The sequence below is a fragment of the Thermobia domestica genome, chromosome 13 (genome assembly GCF_964235325.1).
Source record: "Thermobia domestica chromosome 13, izTheDome1.hap1.1, whole genome shotgun sequence".
Lineage (NCBI taxonomy): Eukaryota > Metazoa > Arthropoda > Insecta > Zygentoma > Lepismatidae > Thermobia > Thermobia domestica.
Window position 1 is genome coordinate 87,080,604 of NC_137466.1, and position 23,129 is coordinate 87,103,732.

A 23,129-nucleotide genomic window follows, 5' to 3' on the forward strand; every position below is an offset into this window, starting at 1 on the left:
CCATTTCATTTATTTTTCATAATCACTGTCTCCTTTTAGCCTAACCGGCATAACTGTGGGACATAAAACTCAAAAATTTCATTTGTTTTAAAATTATGTGAAAACAAATTTATGTTAAAACAAATTTATGTGAAAACAACAAGTATTATTATGCATAGGAATGAAACAACGTATACATTTCTATCTTATGACCTTGATATATATACATAAAGAGGGAGAGGAAGAGATTAAGATATAATATATTTCATCATGCAGAAGCCTTTAGCTGCACGAAAAACATTCAGTCCATGTTCAATTTCACTCAAAATGTTCTGCAACAAATTCAATACAACAGAGTATGATATATCTTAAGTATTGTTTCAAATCCTGTATGCTTCCTACTTTTGAAGAGATTATGTCTACCACATATACCTCCCAAAAAGGAGGTCTAATTGGATCTGGAGAACACCGGGGCCAGGAAATTGGGCTTTCACATGCAAGCTCATCGATTTGAGAATGTTGTACATTAATGTAGAGACATGATAACTGTAACTTGATGGGGTGTCATTGCGTTGAAAGATGATATTTGGATATATATCTTCTATCTGCGACATGTTAAAATTTAGGAATATTACGAAGGTGATTGTGGCTACTGCAAAGAGAATCCTACCAACAATCTTATTGTGTAAAAGGCTACACCATATATTCCCTTGTTTACTATACGCGTGTTTTACCGCTGTATCTAGGTTCCGAACCCCAAATCTTGATATCTGCTTGATATAGATCTCAAGATGTGTCTGAGATGCCCGTAGTGAGAACATTATGTGTTACAGAAAGATTTCATCATCAGCTACGTCATCTGGTGTAATGAAATGAAATCTTTGAGTTTTACGTCCCACAGTTATGCCGTCTAGGGTAAAGGAGACGGTGATGATGAGAAAAGAATGAACGATGGAATAAAGAAAGTGGGAGGAAACGGGAGAACCCCGAGGAAACCCACGCACACGGTTTTTGTCCACCACAACGTTCACTTGGCGTGGGCTTGGGTCGAACCCGGAACCCCACGCAACAGAGGCGAACGCTCTACCACTGAGCCACCGTGGCCCGTCTAGTGTAATGATTTCAATTGTTTTAGGCCATTTTTTGATTTCGTGGAAAATCAGGTCTTTTTGCATGTAGTGAGGCACGATTTTATCAAACTGAACTCTCCTCCTGTTTGCCTTTCTGACTTATTGGACACATTTCAAATGATGTCCGAAAGTTCTCTAAAATAAATTTCGGTAAACTACAACATGAATGTAAATATATCGTTCTAAAAGAAAAAGAAACATGCAAATACAAAACAAAAAAGATAAAAGTAGTAAAAAACTGTCAAATATACACACGCTAATAATAATAATAATAATAATAATAATAATAATAATAATAATAATAATAATAATAATAATAATAATAATAATAATAATAATAATAATAATATCGGCAAGATTTCTAGTACGTCAAATCTATGATACGATTAGTAAAATTGTTATTCTCAATAATAGGAATTAGATCATGCAGTAATGCTAAACATTATGTAAAATGTTAGTATTCTGAACATTCCATGACAACATGACGAGTAGTTTGAAAGACGAAACGCTTTTCATTATATAGAGGGACGGTCTTGAGCAATAAATACGATGTAATGGTGAATGCTATTTGGTTAATACTTACTACTCCCTTAAAACTAGGAATTGTCTCCTCATTTGAAAGAACTGATTAACACAATGAAATACGTATGTAAATCTTACAAACTTTTTCGAGGTCAGAAACCGGAAAAGAGTTCCATTTTGTGATAGATATGTCAACTGAAATATGACATGGTAGTAGGTACTACCGTATTCTTCTGAATCCAAGACGAGATTCTTTTACAGCAATTTCGTGCCCAAAACTACGAGATCGTCTTGCTTTCGCGATACATAATATGGGACTTTTTGTTTACTGAACAGAATCAAGAACTTCCATTAAGATCTGACTTTACCTTCTTCCTCGCCTTCCGCGATAACCTTGAACATTCGCAGATTCAGTGGAACAGGGAGGAAAGCTAAGTGAAATCTTTATCTGATTTGGATTTTAGTGTATTCTTTACTCTATTGTTAAGAATAGGGATGGCCAATTCCGGAATTTTTACTTTCCGGAATCCGGAAAGTAAAATCGGAAAATTCCGGAATTCGGAAAAATTCTGGATTTCGGAAAAATTCCGGATTTCGGAAAAAATCCGGAATTCAGAAAAATTCCGGAATTCGGAAAAATTCCGGATTTCGGAAAAAATCCGGAATTCAGAAAAATTCCGGATTTCGGAAAAAATCCGGAATTCAGAAAAAATCCGGAATTCGGGAAAATTCCGGATTTCGGAGAAATTCCGGATTTCGGAAAAAATCCGGAATTCGGAAAAATTCCGGATCTCGGAAAAAATCCGCAATTCAGAAAAAATCCGGAATTCGGAAAAAACCGGATTTCAGAAAAAAATCCGGAATTCGGAAAAAATCCGGATTTCGGAAAAAATCCGGAATTCAGAAAAATTCCGGAATTCAGAAAAATTCCGGATTTCGGAAAAAATCCGGAATTCAGAAAAAATCCGCAATTCAGAAAAAATCCGGAATTCGGAAAAAACCGGATTTCAGAAAAAATCCGGAATTCGGAAAAAATCCGGATTTCGGAAAAAATCCGGAATTCAGAAAAATTCCGGAATTCAGAAAAAATCCTAAATTCGGAAAAATTCCGGATTTCGGAAAAAATATTTTTTCTTTTTGTAATCCTAAGAATTTTGTTCAAATGCAAACGAACAAATTTCCTTTTTGTAATCCTAAGAATGTATGCTGCAAGTTAAGCTGAAACTTACATCCTAAAGTATACACTACTCAATCTTCCCATGGTTAATGAGATGTAGTCCAAAAGTACGATGTACTCCTAATATTTAATTTTTGTTTTACTGTGATATTGTCCAGAGGTAAGACATATATCACACTGAGATAAACAACTTGACATAATGAAGATGTTATCATACGTAGTTTTCCAGAAAATCGTGAGAAACGATTTTTTATGAAGTTTAATATGCGTCGCTTGTTGCCAGTGTGATGCAATTGATAACTTTTATGCTGGAATAGTCTTATTATTATTATTATTATTATTATTATTATTATTATTATTATTATTATTATTATTATTATTATTATTATTATTATTATTATTATTATTATTATTAATAATCGTTTATGTACTGTAAAAGAAAAAAATGAACCGTTAAGTAGTAGATTTTATCTGTTGTTTTTTGATATCTTCTAACAGTAATAACAAATTGCTTGTAAATACGCAATGATTATCAAGGACAATGTCATATTAATGTAAGGACTACTCTGCAGACTAGCAATAAACAATAAACAATAACAGATAAACAATAGTCCCCCCCCAAAAAAAAGTAACTAACTTGGGCACGTCAGAATGTTCGCGAGAATATAGGGACGCATTGAGACTAGCAAAAAACGTGGTGTTATTATTACTCAAAGGGCCGTACGATGGAGGCTTTAACGTTAATGTTAATGGCACCAATGAGCACTTACTTGCTCTAACGGTTAACCTCATTTTTGAGATGATTCTTAGAAGTGGGCGTGTTGGCATGCAGTTGGAGTACTAACGATTTGCGTCACTATCGAACACTAACGTAGCACTAGCGACGTTTAAAGTCGAAATTGGAGTCTGACATAAGTGGCTTGTCAACTTCACGGACATTATATTTTCCTTGAATGCTTGAATTTTGCGCCCGGGAAATTTGCGCCCTACCACAAAAATAGGAAAAAATGCGCTCGCAATATATTTGCACTGGGATGTTTGCGCCCTACCCCAAAAAGAGGGGAAAATGCGCCGGCTATATATTTGCACTGGGATGTTAGCGCCCTACAATTCAACTTATTATTGTATTGTTTAAAGTAACTTCCACTCGCACTTGAACTAGGCTTGCCTCTCATCGTCTCAGTGAGTTACTCCATCCGTTATAATATTCCGAACAAATGAAAAAAATACAATTTTAGTTCACTAAAGGGCAATCCATACAAATACATTTTTTCATTATACTACAAAATTTACAATAAACGTATAAATGACTGATATATAATTATTTATTAATATAATCAAAGAGTATAATTTAATCTACAAAAGGCTGTTTGGCTCTACCCAGATATCTCTGTTCACAATCCTTGCGAGTTGTTTGGCTTTTCAGGACACAAAATATAGAAAAGAAAATGTAAAGTGAATGTAAAATCAGTTCAGTAATATTATCAAGAAAACTATGTACAGTGTGTTTACTTGCTGGAATTACACTTCAAACACACAATTGCGTTCAGTCGTTCTTTCAGGAAAAATGTTCCGGGGGCACATTTAGTATTCCGGAGGGGGGTCACTGCTGGTACTATTCTATTTATTATTATATTATAGACGTATTATTTTGGTCTCCTCCGAGGGGGCACTCTGAGAGCTCTGAGGAGGCCAGTGTTCCCCCAAAATCATCTCTGGAAGAAGCAGTGATTGCGTTGATCCGTTGTGTTCTTTTGGCTTATATTGAAGTTTATTCTCCCCTTATATAGCCACAATGAAAATAAATCACAAATGGCATGGTTGTGGGGGGGGGATTGTTTATGCTGTAATATCAGCCCCTCCGAGCAAATGCGTAAGCTCCAATAGGTTCTTTTATTTCGCAGGGCTCAAACTTCCCGGTGGAGGTACATCGCAGGCGGAATTTTCCCTGTTCTTGAATTAGGGCGCAAATTTCCCAGACGCAAAATTCTCGACACCGTTCGAATGACCTCGGAACACGATATCTTTTTCAATACTTTTTTTATATTCTTTTACTCGAGATTTCTTCATAGCTTCTTATTAAAATACTTACTAATATATCCTCATTTTATTGTCCTAACCAATCAATATGGGTATGTTGTCAGTAAAATATTTAGATTGATCGAGCCTCTGGTGTGTAACCACAGTATTTCATATCGTGCCCCCATTAGAAATCTTGGCTAAACGAACCAATATATGTTGCCAATAAAATAGTTTAGAATGATTGAGCCCCTGGTAAATAACCACAGTATTTCGTGACAGACTCCCCCCCCTTCCTATTACCATATTCTAGCTATGTGCCTGACTCAGCTAATTCTCTACATTCTTTACCAAGCACACATTTTCTAAAGCGGAAAATGCTCTCTAAATACCTAAGCTCATTATTTTCAGCAGATGCACAAACTGGGTAACATTCTATCTACATGAATGTTATATATGTCGATTACTGGAAACCGCTTCTCGCTATCTATTACCATATTTACTATATAATGATTAACTCTAAAACCGGAAATAGTTGATTTGTACCGCTTCCGGTTTGAATATTACATTCATCAGGGAACTCGATTCTTAACTATTGACTCTGTACATCATGGCCAAAATTGATTGGTAATCCATCAGATAGTTCTTGAGACTGTTTGTTTCACTGACGGACAGAATGAATATATGGCTATAGAGTTTTGATAAACTAAATTCGTTAATGAGTGATGATGGAACAAATATAAGAAAGGGAACCAAGAGTAGGCCTACCACCGGGAAAATTTTCGAACACAAAATTAGCCATCGAAAACCCACATGTCCTGGGTTAGAATACCATAGATGAAAACTCTACCACTGAGTCATCAATCACCCGCTTATTAGTTTTGTTAACTATTATATTAATATAAATTAATGAATGCCTGCTTATGTTAATTATTGAACAATTACATTGTATACTTCGTAAAGTCAAAAATTGTAAATTTGTATTTACTGTACATACAGTGAGCGCAGAAAGTGTTCGTACACCTATGCTATTGAAACGAGAATGCCTGCGAAAAAGAAACAGAAAATTTAAGAAGTGTAATAACACACACAATATGAATAATGAAAACTAAGCTTTATGAATATATCAATAAAGAATCACAAAGACAAGTTTAATGGTCAGAAAGTAAATAAATTCCGTAGAAAATGTATAGAGGAGACGCAAAAAGTGATCGTACACCTGACGTACGAATACGAAACAAAGATACCACAACTGGGGTTCACTAGTATTCACCTGAGTATACACTTCTGTATAGCATGACGAGTAACAGAATGAGTTTAGTTGTGAATAGGAGTGAAAAAACTGCACGGTGGGCTGTCGAAATGGGAAGCAACCGAACAGAAACAAATGAGGAGAAAAGAAAAGTAATTATTAAAGTGCATAAGAAGGGTAAGTCTTTGAGAAAGATAGCAAACCTCAGGGGCAGATCCAGAGGGGGGCGATCGGGGCCATCGCCCCCCCACAAGAGGAAACTTTCTTATTTTATATATAAATAAACCCATCCATAACAAGTTTGGAGCTCTTAAAAATAGCAGTATTACTGCCGACCGCCCCTTCCCCAGAAGTCCGTCCTGGATCCGCCCCTGTATAGAGTAGCCACAATCGAGTATTTTCCGCTGTATGTTTGGAGTCGTTGTCTTGCTGAACAATAAATTGTTTTCAGGAACCATCTTCTGCGCACTAGTATGGAGATATTCCTTTAATATGTTAATATACACTTTGTGGATCATCACTCCAACGATAAGGTGGAGACGACCCACTCCTGAGGCACTCATACAACCCCAGACGAGCACGGACCCTCCTCCGTGTCTTACTTTAGGGACGAGATTTTGAGGATTCATCTCTGTATTCACCTTGCGCCATACCATACGCCTCCCATTGGACTCGATAAAATTAAATTTACTTTCGTCCGAAAATATGACAGTAATTCAGAAAGAAGCCTGATCCCTTATCTTTATACTCTTTTTCAAACTTTAGTCTCTTTATACGATTTGTCTTGTTCACCCAGAACATTTTCCTGGCTATCCGACCATGATACCCTGCAAATATTCCGCACTGTACTGGCTGATACTTAAACACCGCGTGTTTCTAGATCCGTTGCCAATTGCACAGCACTACTTTTTGGAACCTTTTTTCTTTCCCTAATAATGTAACGTTTAACTTGTTCACTCAACACTCTTGGTCTTCCAGTTCTTTTTTTTTTATTATTATTTTTTTTTATGGTTTCGCACAGTGATAGAAACATTATACATCGCAATTATTGTTTGTACTGTTGAACGAGGCCTGTCTGCAAGGTTTGCCAGGGGTGGATCCAGGACGGACTTCTGGGGGGGGGGCGGTCGGCGGTAATACTGCTACTTTTAAGAGCTCCAAACTTGTTATGGGTGGGTTTATTTATATATAAAATAAGAGTTTCCTCCTGTGGGGGGGATCCGCCCCTGACTCTATAATACCTTGAAACAGCTTCGCACACCTCTCCAATCCCCAGACATGAACCCCATAGAACATCTATGATCTGTTCTGGAGACAAGAATCAGAAGGCACAGCTTGTCTACTAAAGAAGGCCTAAGAAAAGCTATTCAAGAAGAATGGGACATAATCAGTCCCGAAGCTACAGAACTACGAACTACTACAGGTGAAATCAATGCCACGAAGACTACAGACAATCATTAACGCACAGGGTAATCCCACAAAATATTAAATAACGTAATATACTTTATAAGCATTAATTCAAGCATAAGTGTACGGTGACTTTTTGCGTTTACAAAAAAGGAATTCTCTCTTTTCTTCTGAACAAAACAGTGATTGTGTTTGTTTGGCCTTTCTCTTGTATATAGAAATAAAATATATGAATGTGTAGTCTTAATTCTGGTTATATATATATTTTCCAACTCCCGTTCTCATGCTAGCTGTTTTCAATATAAAGTATGCACGGTGTACGAACACTTTCTGCGCTCACTGTAGGTATGTTGACAATAAGCGAATGTTATTGGAATATTTGTTGAGATTTATTTTCCTTCACTGCCTTTCGCCTAGTTAAAAAGTAGTTTGCAGTGCTTTGGAGCAGCTGCAGGTGGGAACGCGATAATGTTTGAGACATACCGGCGACTTTTTTGTGTGTGAAAATAAGACCTTTCTCATAAAGTAGTAAATAACTGCAGTAGCAATTGTCTACGTAAATGATAAAGACATATCCAACTACAAGAAATTAATACAGTATATATAGCCTATTCATTATTGTGTTTCTCTTTTAACAGCTACTAGCTAAGGATGGCCAATTCCAGAATTGTTACTTTCCGGAATCCGGAAAGTAAAATCGGAAAAATTCCGGATCTCGGAAAAATTCCGATTTTTTCTAAATTCCGGATTTTTTCCGAATGTCGGAATTTTTCCGAAATCCGGAATTTTTCCGAATTCCGGATTTTTTTCTGAATTCCGGATTTTTTCCGAAATCCGGATTTTTTCTGAATTCCGGATTTTTTCCGAAATCCGGAATTTTTCTGAATTCCGGAATTTTTCCGAAATCCGGAATTTTTCCGAATTTCGGAATTTTTCTGAATTCCGGAATTTTTCCGAAATCCGGAATTTTTCTGAATTTCGGAATTTTTCCGAATTCCGGAATTTTTCTGAATTCCGGAATTTTTCCGAAATCCGGAATTTTTCCGAATTCCGGAAAGTAAATTTTCCGATTCCGGAAAACAAAATTTCCGGAATCCGGATTCCGGAAAATTTTGGCCATCCCTAGTTAAGAATAAAACACGTATATGGAACACTGAAAACTGAGTAAGAGGTGGATGGAATAGCTGGTAGTGTTAGAGTAAGTTCTGAAAATATATCCACTATATGTCGTATATGTATTTTTTTAAATCTTTTGTTAAAAATATAGAGGTCGTATTGGATTCCGAAATACATGGTATTTCATTACTTCCGTAATTCTCCTCTGACAATATAACCTCTTTGAATACACACACAATTGATTGAAAACTTCCATTGCAAATATTCGTTCAAAATTTATTCCATATTTTTTAAAAATTGTTTCAATTCAGCAAGAGATTAATTTTTTCTTGAAGCTGATATCTGTAGAGGATATAAGTAATTTATTAAGTGTCTATAACCGCTTGCATTTGATGTTCGTAGTTCTAAGTGCCATTTTCAGATGGTATATACAAGTTCACTGACTTTTGACGAAAGTCACATCGGAAAGAAAAATACATTTTATCGCTACAATTTAAGGAAAGAAAGGTTCATTATGTTATAAATAAAAATTAAAACATCCCACCGAATAACTCGTATGTTTCATTTGAGTGGGTTCGACAGAGATGGAGGAAACTTGTAGTGTGTTTCTGGACTACAAGGGAAAAAGAAATAAAACATTATGCAAGCACATTATCAATGATTTGAGCAATATCTTAACTTATGAATGGTTATTCTGTATATGTCAATCATGTACCATTAGTATAATTTCCCGGATAACTCAGCACATTACAAAATGTGCCATACAGCGTTATTCGGTGGAATGCTTTAATTAGTACATTAGATAAGGTTTTTCTATTTAGGTATCAATATTTTTTTTCTCAAGTGCCATAATCGTACAATCATTTCTTCTAACTCCAACCTGCACTTAATATTGTTTTTGACTTATAAGTTTTGGTATTGATGCAATATCATGAAACAATTAGAGTGGAGTTGTCTGAATTAAAAAAGCGAGGGACTTCGGTTTAGAATGCTAGAATAGCTGGTCGTCAATGTACTTCCCTAGCTAAACACTTTCTGGCTACTCATAGTCTTCCACGCTGAATAGTGCTAGGGAGTTTAGTTGTTGAAATTGATTTTATGTAAGAAAATAGTAACATGTAGCAATTAATCTTATTTTAAAAACACATTCTTGAAAAACCTTTATAAATTTAAGTTAATCAATTATTCTGAAACGAGAGTTAAACTTATTATTGTTGTTTTATAAGATATTCTCCTGGACAACGCTTGGTTATTCTTCGCCATTGTCCGCCTATACATTGTCGGAAGATCAAAACTAATCAAGAGCTTCATTATCGTCTGATGCAAGCGTGCCAAGTTAATCAACATGAAGTGGTTTTCTCCCCTCAACTGGATATCAGGTAAGGAAATATGTTTTACTGATAAAGAGTAATAGACTATATCCTACGCGTATAATTTAGCAGGTTGTACTATTTCCATTTAATCGAACTAATTTCTATACATAATTGATCTACATACTTGTAAATTTAGTAGAAAGATAAAGTAAAAATGTAAATGGAACGTTTTGGACCAAAGAGAAAACAAATATATTTAAATATGTCCACGTGAAATAAATTCGTAAACGCATTAATTTAAAAAAAAAATACGTATTATTGATGCTTGACTGAGTGATCATTTGGATTATTGTCCCCCTTCAACACTATTATTTAAAGCACTGGAATGGACAATCTTTTATTTAAAGTAGAATTCCAACCACAATTACTTTTCGAGACTTTTTATCTTAATCGGAAATCGAGCCCGTGACCTACTGAGTGACCGTGACCATACATGAGACGTACTGCTTTTATGTGAGTGTTCTATACAAAGGAGGTTGTTTTTTTCAGTTATCGTACAGTAGTTAGACAGAATAATTGAGTTACTAGAGCAGGAGAGTTAGGGAGCCAGTTCTTTATTCTATTATTAAGAATACAATACGTATATGAAACGTTGAAATCTGAGTACGAGTTGGATGGATAATTAAGGTTAATGTGAATTGAGTGTGAGGGAAATGAGAAATAATGACTTAATTGCACACGAATTCTTTTGCATTCAATTAAATGTTCATGAAATAAGGAATACTGATGTCTGACAATGTAAACAAAGCAGCTGTTTTAATCATTATGAACACAAAATAGTTCTGTGTATTAAGATAGGCATAGACTGTGCTTTGGCAGGAGGTGGAAAAGTTAGTCTCTTGGCATTTCAGATCATACGACTCTTGTAATGAAATTTTAAATTAAAATAAAAGGATTTCAAAAATGAGGTCATGTGAAGAAGAAGGTGGGATGGAAATAGAGAACTGAAGAAGTTGGATGTTTGCCCTTTGGCGTTCTTTTCAGCACCGATGTTATATGAGACGTGGATCTAATGTTCAACGTGTAATCCAAACAATATGAATACCTATTGAGAATCAAACCCTAGTATTCTTTATGAAAATCAGAAATATTTAAAGGGAAATGAAAGCAATGATTGCAATAGGAAAATAAATCTTTATAAGAAATAGTTGAGGGAAATGAAAACAAGGAAAGAAATAAGAAAGAAATAAGAAATAAGAAAGGAATAAGAAAGAAATAAGAAATAAGTTTTTTTTAAAAAAAATAAGAAATGTTGATAAGCAAAGATGAAAATGGCAAAATAAGTTTCTATTAAAAATGTCCAGAAAAAATCAAAATTAAAAACGGAAGTAAAGGCAAGGTTAACCCTTTTCTTGGCAAGGAGACTTGTGTTGCTCAGAAAAAATACTGGATGCGACTTCCGTGCCATTATAAAATAATAGATAATTGCACATTTTAGTTACATGTTTTATTTAGACAAGGTTGTGATGTAATGTATCCCATAGAATACATTGCCAAAATAGGTAGTCAAAGAAGGAAAAATGTTAAAAAAAATTATGTATCCCAAAGGATACATTGTCAAGAAAAGGGTTAAGAATGGTATTTTTGTATTTTATCAGAAATGTTTAAGGGATGTAAAGGCAATGATAGAGTTATAAAAAGAAGTTTTTATAAAAAAATGTTTAAGGAAAATAAAAGCAAGGATAAGAATTCTAACAGATGCTTTTATAAGAAATGTTTAATAAAAATAAAAAAAGATGTGAATTTATGGAACACTGGCTTAGCGATATGTGTTAATCCCTGGTGCGAGGAATTCCAGTTTCAATTTCAGGCCATACATGTATGAGCTTTTTAGTGCACTTTCTCTGGGTTGTCTCATTTTTTTTCCATGTTCTTGTTCTAGATATTGTCCTATATTATTCCAGCCCTTCTCTCTAGTCTAGTGTTTAGAGGGCGTGTTCTTGATGCTTCAGGTCTCGGTTCGATTCCTGATGGGAAAGTATCGTACTACAGTAGTTCAGATACTCTTGTAACTGTAATTCTCGTCTTATATAACCTCGCTGCGGACAAAATATATAAATACCGTACAAATCAATTAACCATAATTATTCACTTATGTTTAACATCTCTCTCTTTAGAACAAAGGTTACGTCGTCTGATATTAAATAAAAACAAAACCTCTCTAATTAGTGATAGAGCGTTCACCTCCGGTGCTTGGGGTCCCTGGTTCGATCCCAGCTCGCGCCGTGGGGACTTTGTGGTGGACAAACACAGTGCTCATGGGTTTTCTCGGGGTTCTTCCGTTTCCTCCCACTTTCATCATTCCACCATTTCATTCATTCCTCATCATCACCATCTTCTTTAGCCCAACCGGCATAATCGTGGGACGTAAAACTTAAAGATTTAATTTCATATCATTTTACTGCACTCGTTCAGATAAGTTTCGCTTAGGGTGTATCAGTAGTCCGGGCCATAGGTCAGCTACGTTATAAGTGAAAATACAAAATAAAAAGAAATGGAAAAAAAGCAAAATGTTTCAAAATAGATTGTTTTCAATCTAAAATTGTGGATATTTTTCAATCGTGTTTGTCGCTTGGGCTCCATGCTGGTAAGGAGCCCTATGTTAAAAAGCAACGTTTCCAGTTCAGGACGCTGTTCAAATGGAACGTAAAGCCACGCAAAAAAAAAAAAAAAAAAACACCGGGAACGTACACATTGTTGTGTGAGGGGAATCTACAATACTTCGAACGTGTTCCGCAACAATGCTGTATTGTTGATATGGTGAGAACTCAAGAGAATAGCCTGCTGAACTGGCAACGTGTTGCTTTTTTCATTTAACATAGGGCGCCATTCCAGTGCAGATCCCAAATATATAGTGTGATTGGAAGAAATTCCAACATTTTAGGTTGAACACCACACATTTCTAACAACTTTCATTCCTCTCTATTTTTTCGTATCTTTACTTATTACGAAGTTGGCCTATTGCCCCTACTTTTAATACACCCTCTATATTAATTTAAGTAGAAAAGCTAATAATGGAAACCTTAGGCCGGTCGTAGATTGAGCAGATGTAGGAGAGCTAACTGTAAGCCGAGGTGGAGAGAGAGCCCTTACTGCATCTCAATCATAACGTTGGAAAGGCATTTGTCTAGCACGTGCTCGAGTGATATATGCGGTACAAGGCTTTGCTGCATTTGCTAAGAGTACTGTACATTGACTCAGTCTTCTTGTCCTCTGTTCAATGTACGACCGGCCTTAGTGTTGCTAAAATCAATTCGGAAATAATATATGTTACAATAACACATGTAATAAAACACAAACTTCATATTTCTTCATGTAATTATTGAACAATAATAACTTTTTGCAAAACTTAATTAATTAATTAATTAATTATTAGGTTAAACATTTATCTAACATCCCACATTAATGTACTCTATAGACCAACGAGGGCGGGTGATAAATGCAAGTGAAAAATAAAGAAAGAATTGATGCAATGAAGGGAATAAAAGGTAGAGGGATAAACTATAGAATAAATGCACAACATTTTGCTTTCCGACACACATTCACGTGGTTTGTTATTGAATCAGCAACCTTCCTCACACACACATATAAAATGACTATCAGTGAAGTACCGTCACCGTGTCTTCCTTCAGATTTTGTATCATTGATACCTATTTGCAGACGTTCCTTTGTGTTTATTTCCAGTTTTGCAGTTAGAACTATCACATAGTTCTATTATATATATAGGTTTTGAAGTTTCACATTTATTTTTCAGAATCAAGGAGGACTTAAGTTTACCTCATTTGTTTACCTCATTCCACCCAAAGCTTGATGCATTTTCTGACACTCAGTCTTCGAAACGCTATCTTAAAGTTCCGTAGATCTTCCTTTTGTTTTGTGTGTTCTCTTCTTCCGGAGTCCGTGGGATGCTTATTTAGCCAACCCGGTTGACTGAACAAGAATCACAGCCCTACTCTCTTCCCTTCATTTGTATGTTACAGTGCTCTCTCGTGGTTATATATATATATATATATAAAGATAATATTAACATGGCATAAAGGGTAAAATGAGGACTCCTTTCTCTTCCCTGTTAAGTACGTTTTGAACGTCCGAAATTCTCCCCTTGTCTTCAGTGTAACAAAAGAGGGCTTTCTCAGATTTACAAAGGAGCCCGTTAATTACGCTGTAATCTTCCTGATACATCATTAGACATATTCTGAGTTCTTTATTAGCAATGTTATTTATTTCAGGCAAATATGTAAAAGGGTTTAAGTAGCACCTCTTGGTTACGTTCACTCTCGCTTAGCACCTCCTCCGTTTATGTGTTGTTCATAATCATTCCACTACCCACACGTATCTCGTAACCTGAATAATTAAGATACAATGACCAACTGTTATTCCTATGTATACTAAAACGACCTAGACAGAAAAATGCTCAGAGTAGCAATACATGAGCTCTTCTCCAAATTACATCTGTGATATATGTGATCTTTATCTCGATTCCCATTGGAACATGCCCTTCCTGCTGGTCTAGAGGCTAGCGCGCGCACAGAGTCCCTGGCTCGATTCCAGGTGAGGAAGGAATGAAAATTGAACGCGTTACATTACTTCGGATTCCATTTTAAACTGTAGGTCCACGTCTCGTGTAGGTTCGGCGCTGAAAAGAGACAAAGCTGTAAAACAGCCTATGTTCTTTACATTTATTGGAAACCATCTCTGTGATTAGATGTGATAGCACTTTTTCTGAAATAAAATTTTTTGAAGAAAGGAAAATTTCCAATCTCTTGTAAATTTGTTCATACTTGTTAGAAATACTTCTATCTTGCTCATATTATTCAATAATGTACAATTACACGTCCGTCTTACTTGCGAGTCCCGCAAAATGTGAATGCTTACAACTGCCTGCGGTTTTGTAGCGTCCTTAGTTTGTAATATACGGAATAATAACTTTAATATTGTTAAGGTTTTTTTTTTTTTTGTTAAACATGTAGATTTAAAGTATGTAATAACCATCGTAATTGGAAGAAGCGGTCGGTGCCAAATATACAGGGTGCGGCACGTAAAACCGGCCCGTAAAGTGAACACCTAAAATGAAATGTAATGTATTGAATATGATTAACTACAACACATAAATGAAATATAATGTATTGAATATGACTACTCACCTTCACAGCAGCCTTCACAGCAGGTGCTGAAAGTGTCCTCCGTCCACTTCAACACACATGTGAGCACAATTGAGGAGATTCATATATACCCTTGTCAGTTCTTGTGTTGTAATGCTATTGGTGACATCCTGGATCCTGGTCTTGAGTTCTTCAATTGTGTGTGGATTTGTTTCGTATACTCTTCCCTTTAACAGTCCCCATAAGTAAAAGTCACACGTGGACAAGTCTGGTGACCGAGGAGGCCACAAGCCTTTGCTGATTGTCCTCTCTGGTGTAAACATCTCATGCACAAGGGACAATGATGCAGCTGATGTGCGGCATGTTGCACCGTCCTGCTGAAAGTAACATAACTGACGCTCCTCTTCGGTCAAGTGTGTATAAAACTCCTCCAGGATTCCCATATACACGTTACTGTTCACTGTCGTCTCAAAGAATATGGGCCCAATAACGCGTGTAGCGGAAATGGCACACCAAACACCAATCTTCTCATCATGCAAGGGTACCTGGTGGATTGCGTGTGGATTTTCTGTCGACCAATACCGGTTGTTTTGGGAATTTACGTACCCAGACAGGTGGAACCACGCCTCGTCACTCATGATGAGCATTAGTGGATCCAAGAAACCACTGGCAACGTTGCTCAACAGCCATGAACAGAAATGCACCCTCTTCTGCAGGTCAGGCTCCTTCAGTTCTTGCACAACACTTATCCGGTACTGTTTTAACTTCAGTCCCCTTAAAACACGTCTGCAACTTCTCTCACTCGCATGAACCTGTTGACTCAATCTCCTGGTTGACTTTCGAGGACTTGTTGTCATTATCTCCTCCACCTGCATCTTTAATTCAGGTGTGCAGACAGATGGTCGTCTGTTCCTGGGAGCATTTTGAACCGATCCTGTACGCCGCCATTTTTCAATCAATTCCTGAATGGTGCTTCTTGCTGGCACAGAACGTCCTGGAAATTTCTCCCGAAACAAATTCTTTGTTTTCACAAATGATCCAGTGAGAATGAACACTTCAACAATGGCAACACGCTCGGGTATCGAATACGGCATTATCACACACTGACACTCACCCGGCTTAACACAACGAGGCCTTTTTCTCAACTGGTTTCGACAAGTTTCACTGGCTGCGGCTGCACGTGACTGCTGCAGGTCACATAAGTCGACCCGACCTCGACACGCCATCTCTTGGTAGGAAGGTAGATTATTTAAGTGTTGCCAAAAACACAATATACCAGAATGTTACGACGGGCCGGTTTTACGTGCCGCACCCTGTACAAGAAGGAAGGGAAAAATAGAGCAGGTGACTAGTTTTCGGTACCTGAGTAATATTATTAGTGATCATATGAAGTGCGAACGTAAAATAAAAGCAAAGATAGGAATGACGAAAGAAGCCTTTAGGAGGTAAAAAAGTCTATTTTGTAGAACCTTAAATAAATAGTTGAGAAAAAGAGATAAAATTCTTCGTGTGGAGTATTGTACTGTATGGGGCAGATACACGGACATTACGCAAAAGTGATGAAAAAGACTGGAAGCTTTCGAAATGTGGGTGTGGAGAAGAATTGAGAGAATTAGCTAGGTCGGGCGGAAAATGAAAGAGAAAGTTAGAAATTGAGAAGTGGTGAGAACAATTTTTTGGTATTATTGAGAAGAAAATAGAAACTGACTGGGACATTGGCTAAGAAGAAGCTCTATATATCCAGTATGAGTTTTTCAACTTGAGTCCGCAAAATATTTTGGAAAATATGCATTGGACAAAAAAAATGTTTGAAATAAGAAGTTAATATTTTATGGGAGAAAATTCATCTGTGATAGAATTCGCCACTCTTTTCGCCTCCCTGAGAATGGGAGGTGGCAACTTTGAAAATTTAATGGGATCCTTATTTTCTATTGCAGATTAGGATTTCACGGAAGTAAATAAATAAATTTTATTCGATTTTTTTTTTGGATAAATGGCGCTATAATGGGTGAAAAGTAGTTTCACTAAGATTTTTTCAATTGTAATACATCACGTTTCATTGTAGAATAAATCTTCGATAAATAGTATCAATCTTTTTATCTTAAACGTTTTTCCGATTCGCGATAGGTGGCGTGGAATATTACTCTACATTCTGCGAGAATTCACGTAATTCAAATGTGGCAGTCAGTGATCTTGTAGGAAGAATCCCATTTTGTGGGAGTTTTTACATCACATTTTCCGAAAGGGATAAAGGAAATTTTCCTCAAAATTGTAGACACTATAGAGGATTTTTCGTATATAGGAGCTATAGCCCCCTCTTGACGCTCACTGGATAAAATGGATAAAATGGTATACACTGGATAAAATGGGCTTCAATCCAGCTTTACACTGGATAAAACGGCACCCGTTTAGCCCCTCCCTTGATCATATCCTGGATCCGCCACTGGATACAATGAATGATCAAAGAGCGTGAAATTAGTGTAAATCTTAAATTTTAACCAGAACTTTTTTTTTTATTTATCTCGAAAGTTCATGCTACTGAAGAAGTGGTTTGTGGAGTGTGTGATAGCAAAAAATCAACAGCCATGGAACAAAAACTGCGTTCTGATAAAATTAAATAATGAACAAACCAAAGAATGAATGAAAGAAAAATATCAAACAAGAAACAATCAACTTAGAAAAAAATTTCCACAGAAAATATGTAGTCACCATGAGGTAATGGCACACAAAGGTGTGATGAACACATTGCATTTCTGACAAAATGCAATAGTTGCTTTCAATTAAGGAAAACTTATTCACAAACCGTTTATATTCCTGGAAGATTGAATTATTTTATTTCACATATTATTATTATTATTATTATTATTATTATTATTATTATTATTATTATTATTATTATTATTATTATTATTATTATTATTATTATTATTATTATTACAGTGAAACCTCTCAATAACGGACACCAATGGGACATGAATTTTTGTCCGTTACTGAGAGGTGTCCGTTACAGAGAGGTTACAGTAATTTAATTTCTCGCAACGGTAATTGCATGCAGTAATATACAGTAGATATATTATGTATGAGCGTAAATACGTAAGATTCAATATGAAAATACTCTATTTAGTACCGTACGTATTTGAATTACTGGAAGGGGTGAAGGAGAAATTAATTTATGTTAAATAGCATTATTGCTGGGGGATGTGTTAATACATTTGTATATTGCAAAATATAATACGTGTATGATAATTTTCTTCCTACATGGGAGGGGAAAACGGGAGGGAAAGAGTTTTTCATTTATTTCAAATTTTCAGGACCTTCTCAAAAGATGCGTTAGGAACCAACTAACCGGCTAAACTCATTAGCAAGTGTCCTCTGAGAATCCTCAGTATGGTTGCGGAAAAAATATCTCTGTGTGTGTGTTTGTTTGTGTACTGGAGGAATGGATGAAAAGGCAAGTTATTGGGAGTGCATATGTTTATTGACTCAGCCCCAATCACAAAGAATATTCTCTTAGAGAAAGTTGCTTTTCTAAGAATGTAAGAGAGGAAACATTGTTCGTTGAAAATGTTATTGTAAAACAAACAACGTTTGTTTTGATATCTATGAAATTGTCGGGAAAGATGCAAGGCCGAGAGCAAAAAGGACTAAATTTGTTAGTGAAGGGAGGATCTTTCGTATAGAATTCTTGGCCATACGACTGACCCTGCATGAGTGTTATAGCTTATTGAAGGTTTTCTAGGATTTCCTCCAGAAAGCAATTTATTGAAAGCAGAATGAAAGAATTTGAAGTTCAGCTTGAAGCTGTTCTGTTTGATGGTTCATCGGTCTAGACTCATGATAGATACACTTGTGGGGAAAATACTTTTGTCTCCTGTAATATATATCGCAGAATCGAGAAAAATTCCTGTCCGTTATGAAGAGGTTATTGAAACGTTTGGGGGAAAAAAAGACTGTCCGCGTCCGTATCTGAGAGTGTCCGTAAAACGGAGGGTTTTGTTCCATAAGAGAACATGTATTTTTGCCGGGACAAAAAAATCTGTCCGTATTATAGAGGTGTCCGTTAAGGGAGGTTTCACTGTATTATTATTATTAATCTTGTGATTGGTATAATGTGGAAATTCAAAAGCAAAATGGGAATTTTTGTAACTCTAGAGATGGAATTTTACAATTTTCCAGGTTGACACTACTGGTGGGAGTGCAATTGGGTGGTAACTTTAATCGTAGTTGGCTAGCAAGCATTATATCGGCTGAATCTCTCCGTGGTTCACGGCTAACGGTATTTTATTGGCTATCCGATATGTTTTGTCTGACACTCACTTCTTTAATTGAGAAAAATATTATTATTTTCTTATTAATCAAGAAGTTAAATTATCAGTCGTTTCATTCATTTATTTTGCATTAGTTTTGAAGTGTTTTTGTTTCACATTTGTAGCGTACATCCAAATCAATATTTTTTACTACATTAGTTCATTTGCTTCATTTGTTTTACTTGCGATCATTAGTTGTTTTTGAACTAGTTTTGGCTAGTTTCATGACCAGTGTTTCCTCCAGACATGTTTTTAGGGAAGACTGGCACCCGGAGCTCTGAGAGTGCCCCCTGGAGGAGACCAAAACGTCTATAATATAATAATAAATAGAATAGTAAATTGTGAAAAAATAATATATATATATATATATATATATATATATATATATATATATATATATATATATATATATATATATATGCCTTTCCGAATACTTAGTGTGCTCCCTGGAACATTTTTTTTTCTGAAAGAAACATTGCTCATGGCTATGAAGAAATGTAGCTGATAAATCACTTTGTAGCCAACTACAATTATCATCTCCGGCTGCACCAAATTTCACCGTCACATTTGAATTACGTATTTGAATTCACGCCGAATGCAGAGGCATCTTTCACATCACCTTTTACAAGTCAAGGAAACGTTTGATACAAAGGATTGATACTGTTTATCGCAGATTTATCCCGGAATGAAACGTGGGACCTCGCAATTGAAGAAACTTTAATGAAACTAGTTTTCACTGATTACAGCGCCATTTATCACGAATCGAGAAAATGTTTTGAATAAAATTTGTTTTTACCAGTAGAATCTGCAATAAAAGATTGGGGGTTCCCATTTAAGTTTTTAAAGTTGTTCCCACCGCACCCAAAAAGGGCTAATTTTATTACAGGTGAATTTTACCCTCCAAAATATTAACTTTTTATTTCGGACATTTATTTTCATCCAATGCATATTTTTTATTTTCTTTTTAGATATTTTGCATTGAATTGAATTTAAGTTTAGCGTTCAGTTCAGCGTGGGACATGGGCCTACAGGTGCAAGTGGGATCCAAACCACATGAGCTCTTCGAGAATTGAACCCGGATTTCGCACGCCAAAGACGCGTACACTACCCATAGTCACAAAGAACCTCAGACATTTTCAAATCTCAAGTTGAAAAGCTGCTTGGCGTTCTGGGAATAATCCGACAAACTTCTCATACTGTTTTACACTTCAACACAGGAAAAAAGTTTATCTGCAAATTTGGGCGTTTGCGGAATTATTACGGAAATGGGACTAATTTAAGGTAATTTAAGGTGACTCTACATGGTTGCGTTAAATTGATTCCAACTCCGTAATTAAGGATTTCCGATCAAAGGGACAGATCAACTTTTCCCTTTTATTATAGCCCTGAACACACATGCGAAATTTGTCGTATATTCCCGGAACACACTAATATAAGTGCTTTGCGAAGTGTTTTATCCACTGTTTGCTCTAAATTGTTACCGTCCCCCATAAAAAATAGACTACAGTAGTATTGGGGTTACTCTACCGAACTCTTAATAATCCAATTTTGGGTCCCCATGCACCATAGTGAATGAATTAGGGATGCTTTGGCCCGGGATTACGTCACCTATTGAAATTTTGCTTATGCTTATTCAGGGGCCATGCACGATGGTACGAATGAATCAGAGGTACTTTGGCCAGGCTATGACGTCATTGAATTGGGAGTATTGGATCAGAGGTCATGATGATTCTTTAAAATTACTAAAAATATGGTCTTGATGATTCATTACGTTATGAAATAGTACAGGTTTACGAATGCTTTCGTTCCCTTTTATGGCATAAAATTTGGAGATTGTTATATCTTTGATGAGATGGACTAACACGGGTGCAAATGAAATCTTTAGTTTTACGTCACACGCTTATGCCGGTTAGGCTAAAGGAGACGGTGACAATAAGAAAGGAATGAAAGTGTGGGAGAAAATTGGAGCATAATGTTGCCCACCACAAAACGAGGAGTTTAAATCAGGGACCACATACAGCTGAGGTGAACGTTCTACCACTGAGCCACCGCACCTCTACTGGTATGAATGAATTAGAGGTAGTTGGTTCGAGCTAATATGTTCGTTTGACGTCACTGAACTGGGATTTTTTAGCTTGGAGCTTATGATGGCTTGTTTCGTTCCCTTTTATGGCTATAAAATTACCAAAACAAGGTTTGATCTCTTTCTTGATGATCTATTACATTATGAATTAGTAGACCCCCAGTAATAGTATAAATTAGTATTAGTATTAATATGAAACTCGAAAACTTTGGAGTTCCTTTGTGGCTAACCGGTTAGCGTATGCGCCTTTAATGTGGGAGACCGGAGTTCGATTCCCGGAAGGAGCTCATGCGGTTCGGATTTCACGTTAATTAGTAGGTTCTATTTTTGCTGCTGAACTTTGGGAGGAATACTTGATTTTTGGTTGTTATCCCTTTGATGAGATGAACTAACACTGGTGCAAATGAAATCTTTAGTTTTACGTCCCACGATTAGGCTAAAGCAGACGGTGACGATGAAAAATGAATGAAAGTATGGGAGATAATTGGAGCATAATGTTGCCCACCACAAAATTACTTCGAACCAGGGACCCCATACAGCAGAGGTGAACGCTCTACCACTGAGCCACCACGTCCCTTATTGGTTCGAATGAAGTAGAGGTATTTGGTTTGAGCTAATGTGTTTGTTTGACGTCGGGCTGACCCTATTTCACTTTTGAGACCCCACATGGACCATAGTGAATGAGTTAGAGATGCTTTGGTTTGGGATTGCATTACCTATTGTAATTTTGCTTATGTTTACTCAGGGGCAGGGATCACTCAGGACACATAAGATCACCTTAATTTACATCAGGAGTTGGGGGGGGGGCGGGAGGGGAGTATCGGACCTCGTTCCCTTTGATGATTATCGATTTTGGAGCCTTATGCGTTATATGGAGGCGTATTTAAAATTATTTCCTTAAATTTGATAAGTACTTTGTGATCCACTTTGTTCCGTTTCAGGGGTGAACATGGATACCTTGCAATCGTACCGAGTTCAATTCTTGGTGCTAGTTTAAGAAATGTTGAATTTAACGTCCCCAGCGAAAACGATGGTGATGAGAAATGATAGGACGAAACAGGAGAAAACATGTTCCCTTTTAGAGGTACAAAATTGCCAAAATATAAACGTAAGCAATACGTTGTACCACGTGTTTGGTCTTTTGGCCCAATTTATCCTCTTGGATGAGGCCCTATTACCTTATATAGTTATATGGGCGTATACAGGGGTTCATTATTTTTCATAAGATATGGGTATATTTGTGCACCCCTTTAAAATTTGGGTGGAGTACTTTGGTCCACCCCCTTCAATTTTGGAAATTGCCCAATTTAAACATTTGGTATAATAGTATAGGACCCTAATATATATTATTATATCCCTTTTAGGGGCACAAAATTACCAAATTTTACTACAACCACGTATTTGGTTCATTTTATCACCTTGGATGAGGTCCTATTACCTTATATAGTTATATGGACGTATACAGATGTACATTTCCTATTATAAGACATAGGTACATTTGTGCACCCGGGAGGAGTACCATGGCCCACCCCTTAAATTTTGGAAATTTTCCAGTTTAAGCATATACTACTGGACTCTAATATGTATCATGATAAATTTGGGTGGTTCACTTCATTCCCTTTTAGGGTACAAAATTGCCAAAATATAAACATAAGCAATATG

At 36.3% G+C, this 23,129-nt stretch overlaps 1 protein-coding gene across 1 annotated transcript in view; it reads left to right on the forward strand.

The window, feature by feature from the left end:
* LOC145669228 (uncharacterized) overlaps window positions 1-23,129 on the forward strand; it is a 73,804-nt gene that overhangs the window by 28,134 nt on the left and 22,541 nt on the right. The window contains exon 3 of the mRNA XM_081737557.1: window positions 9,829-9,981. Within this exon, the coding sequence (XP_081593683.1) occupies window positions 9,829-9,981 (153 nt within the window). The remainder of the gene's footprint in view (window positions 1-9,828; window positions 9,982-23,129) is intronic.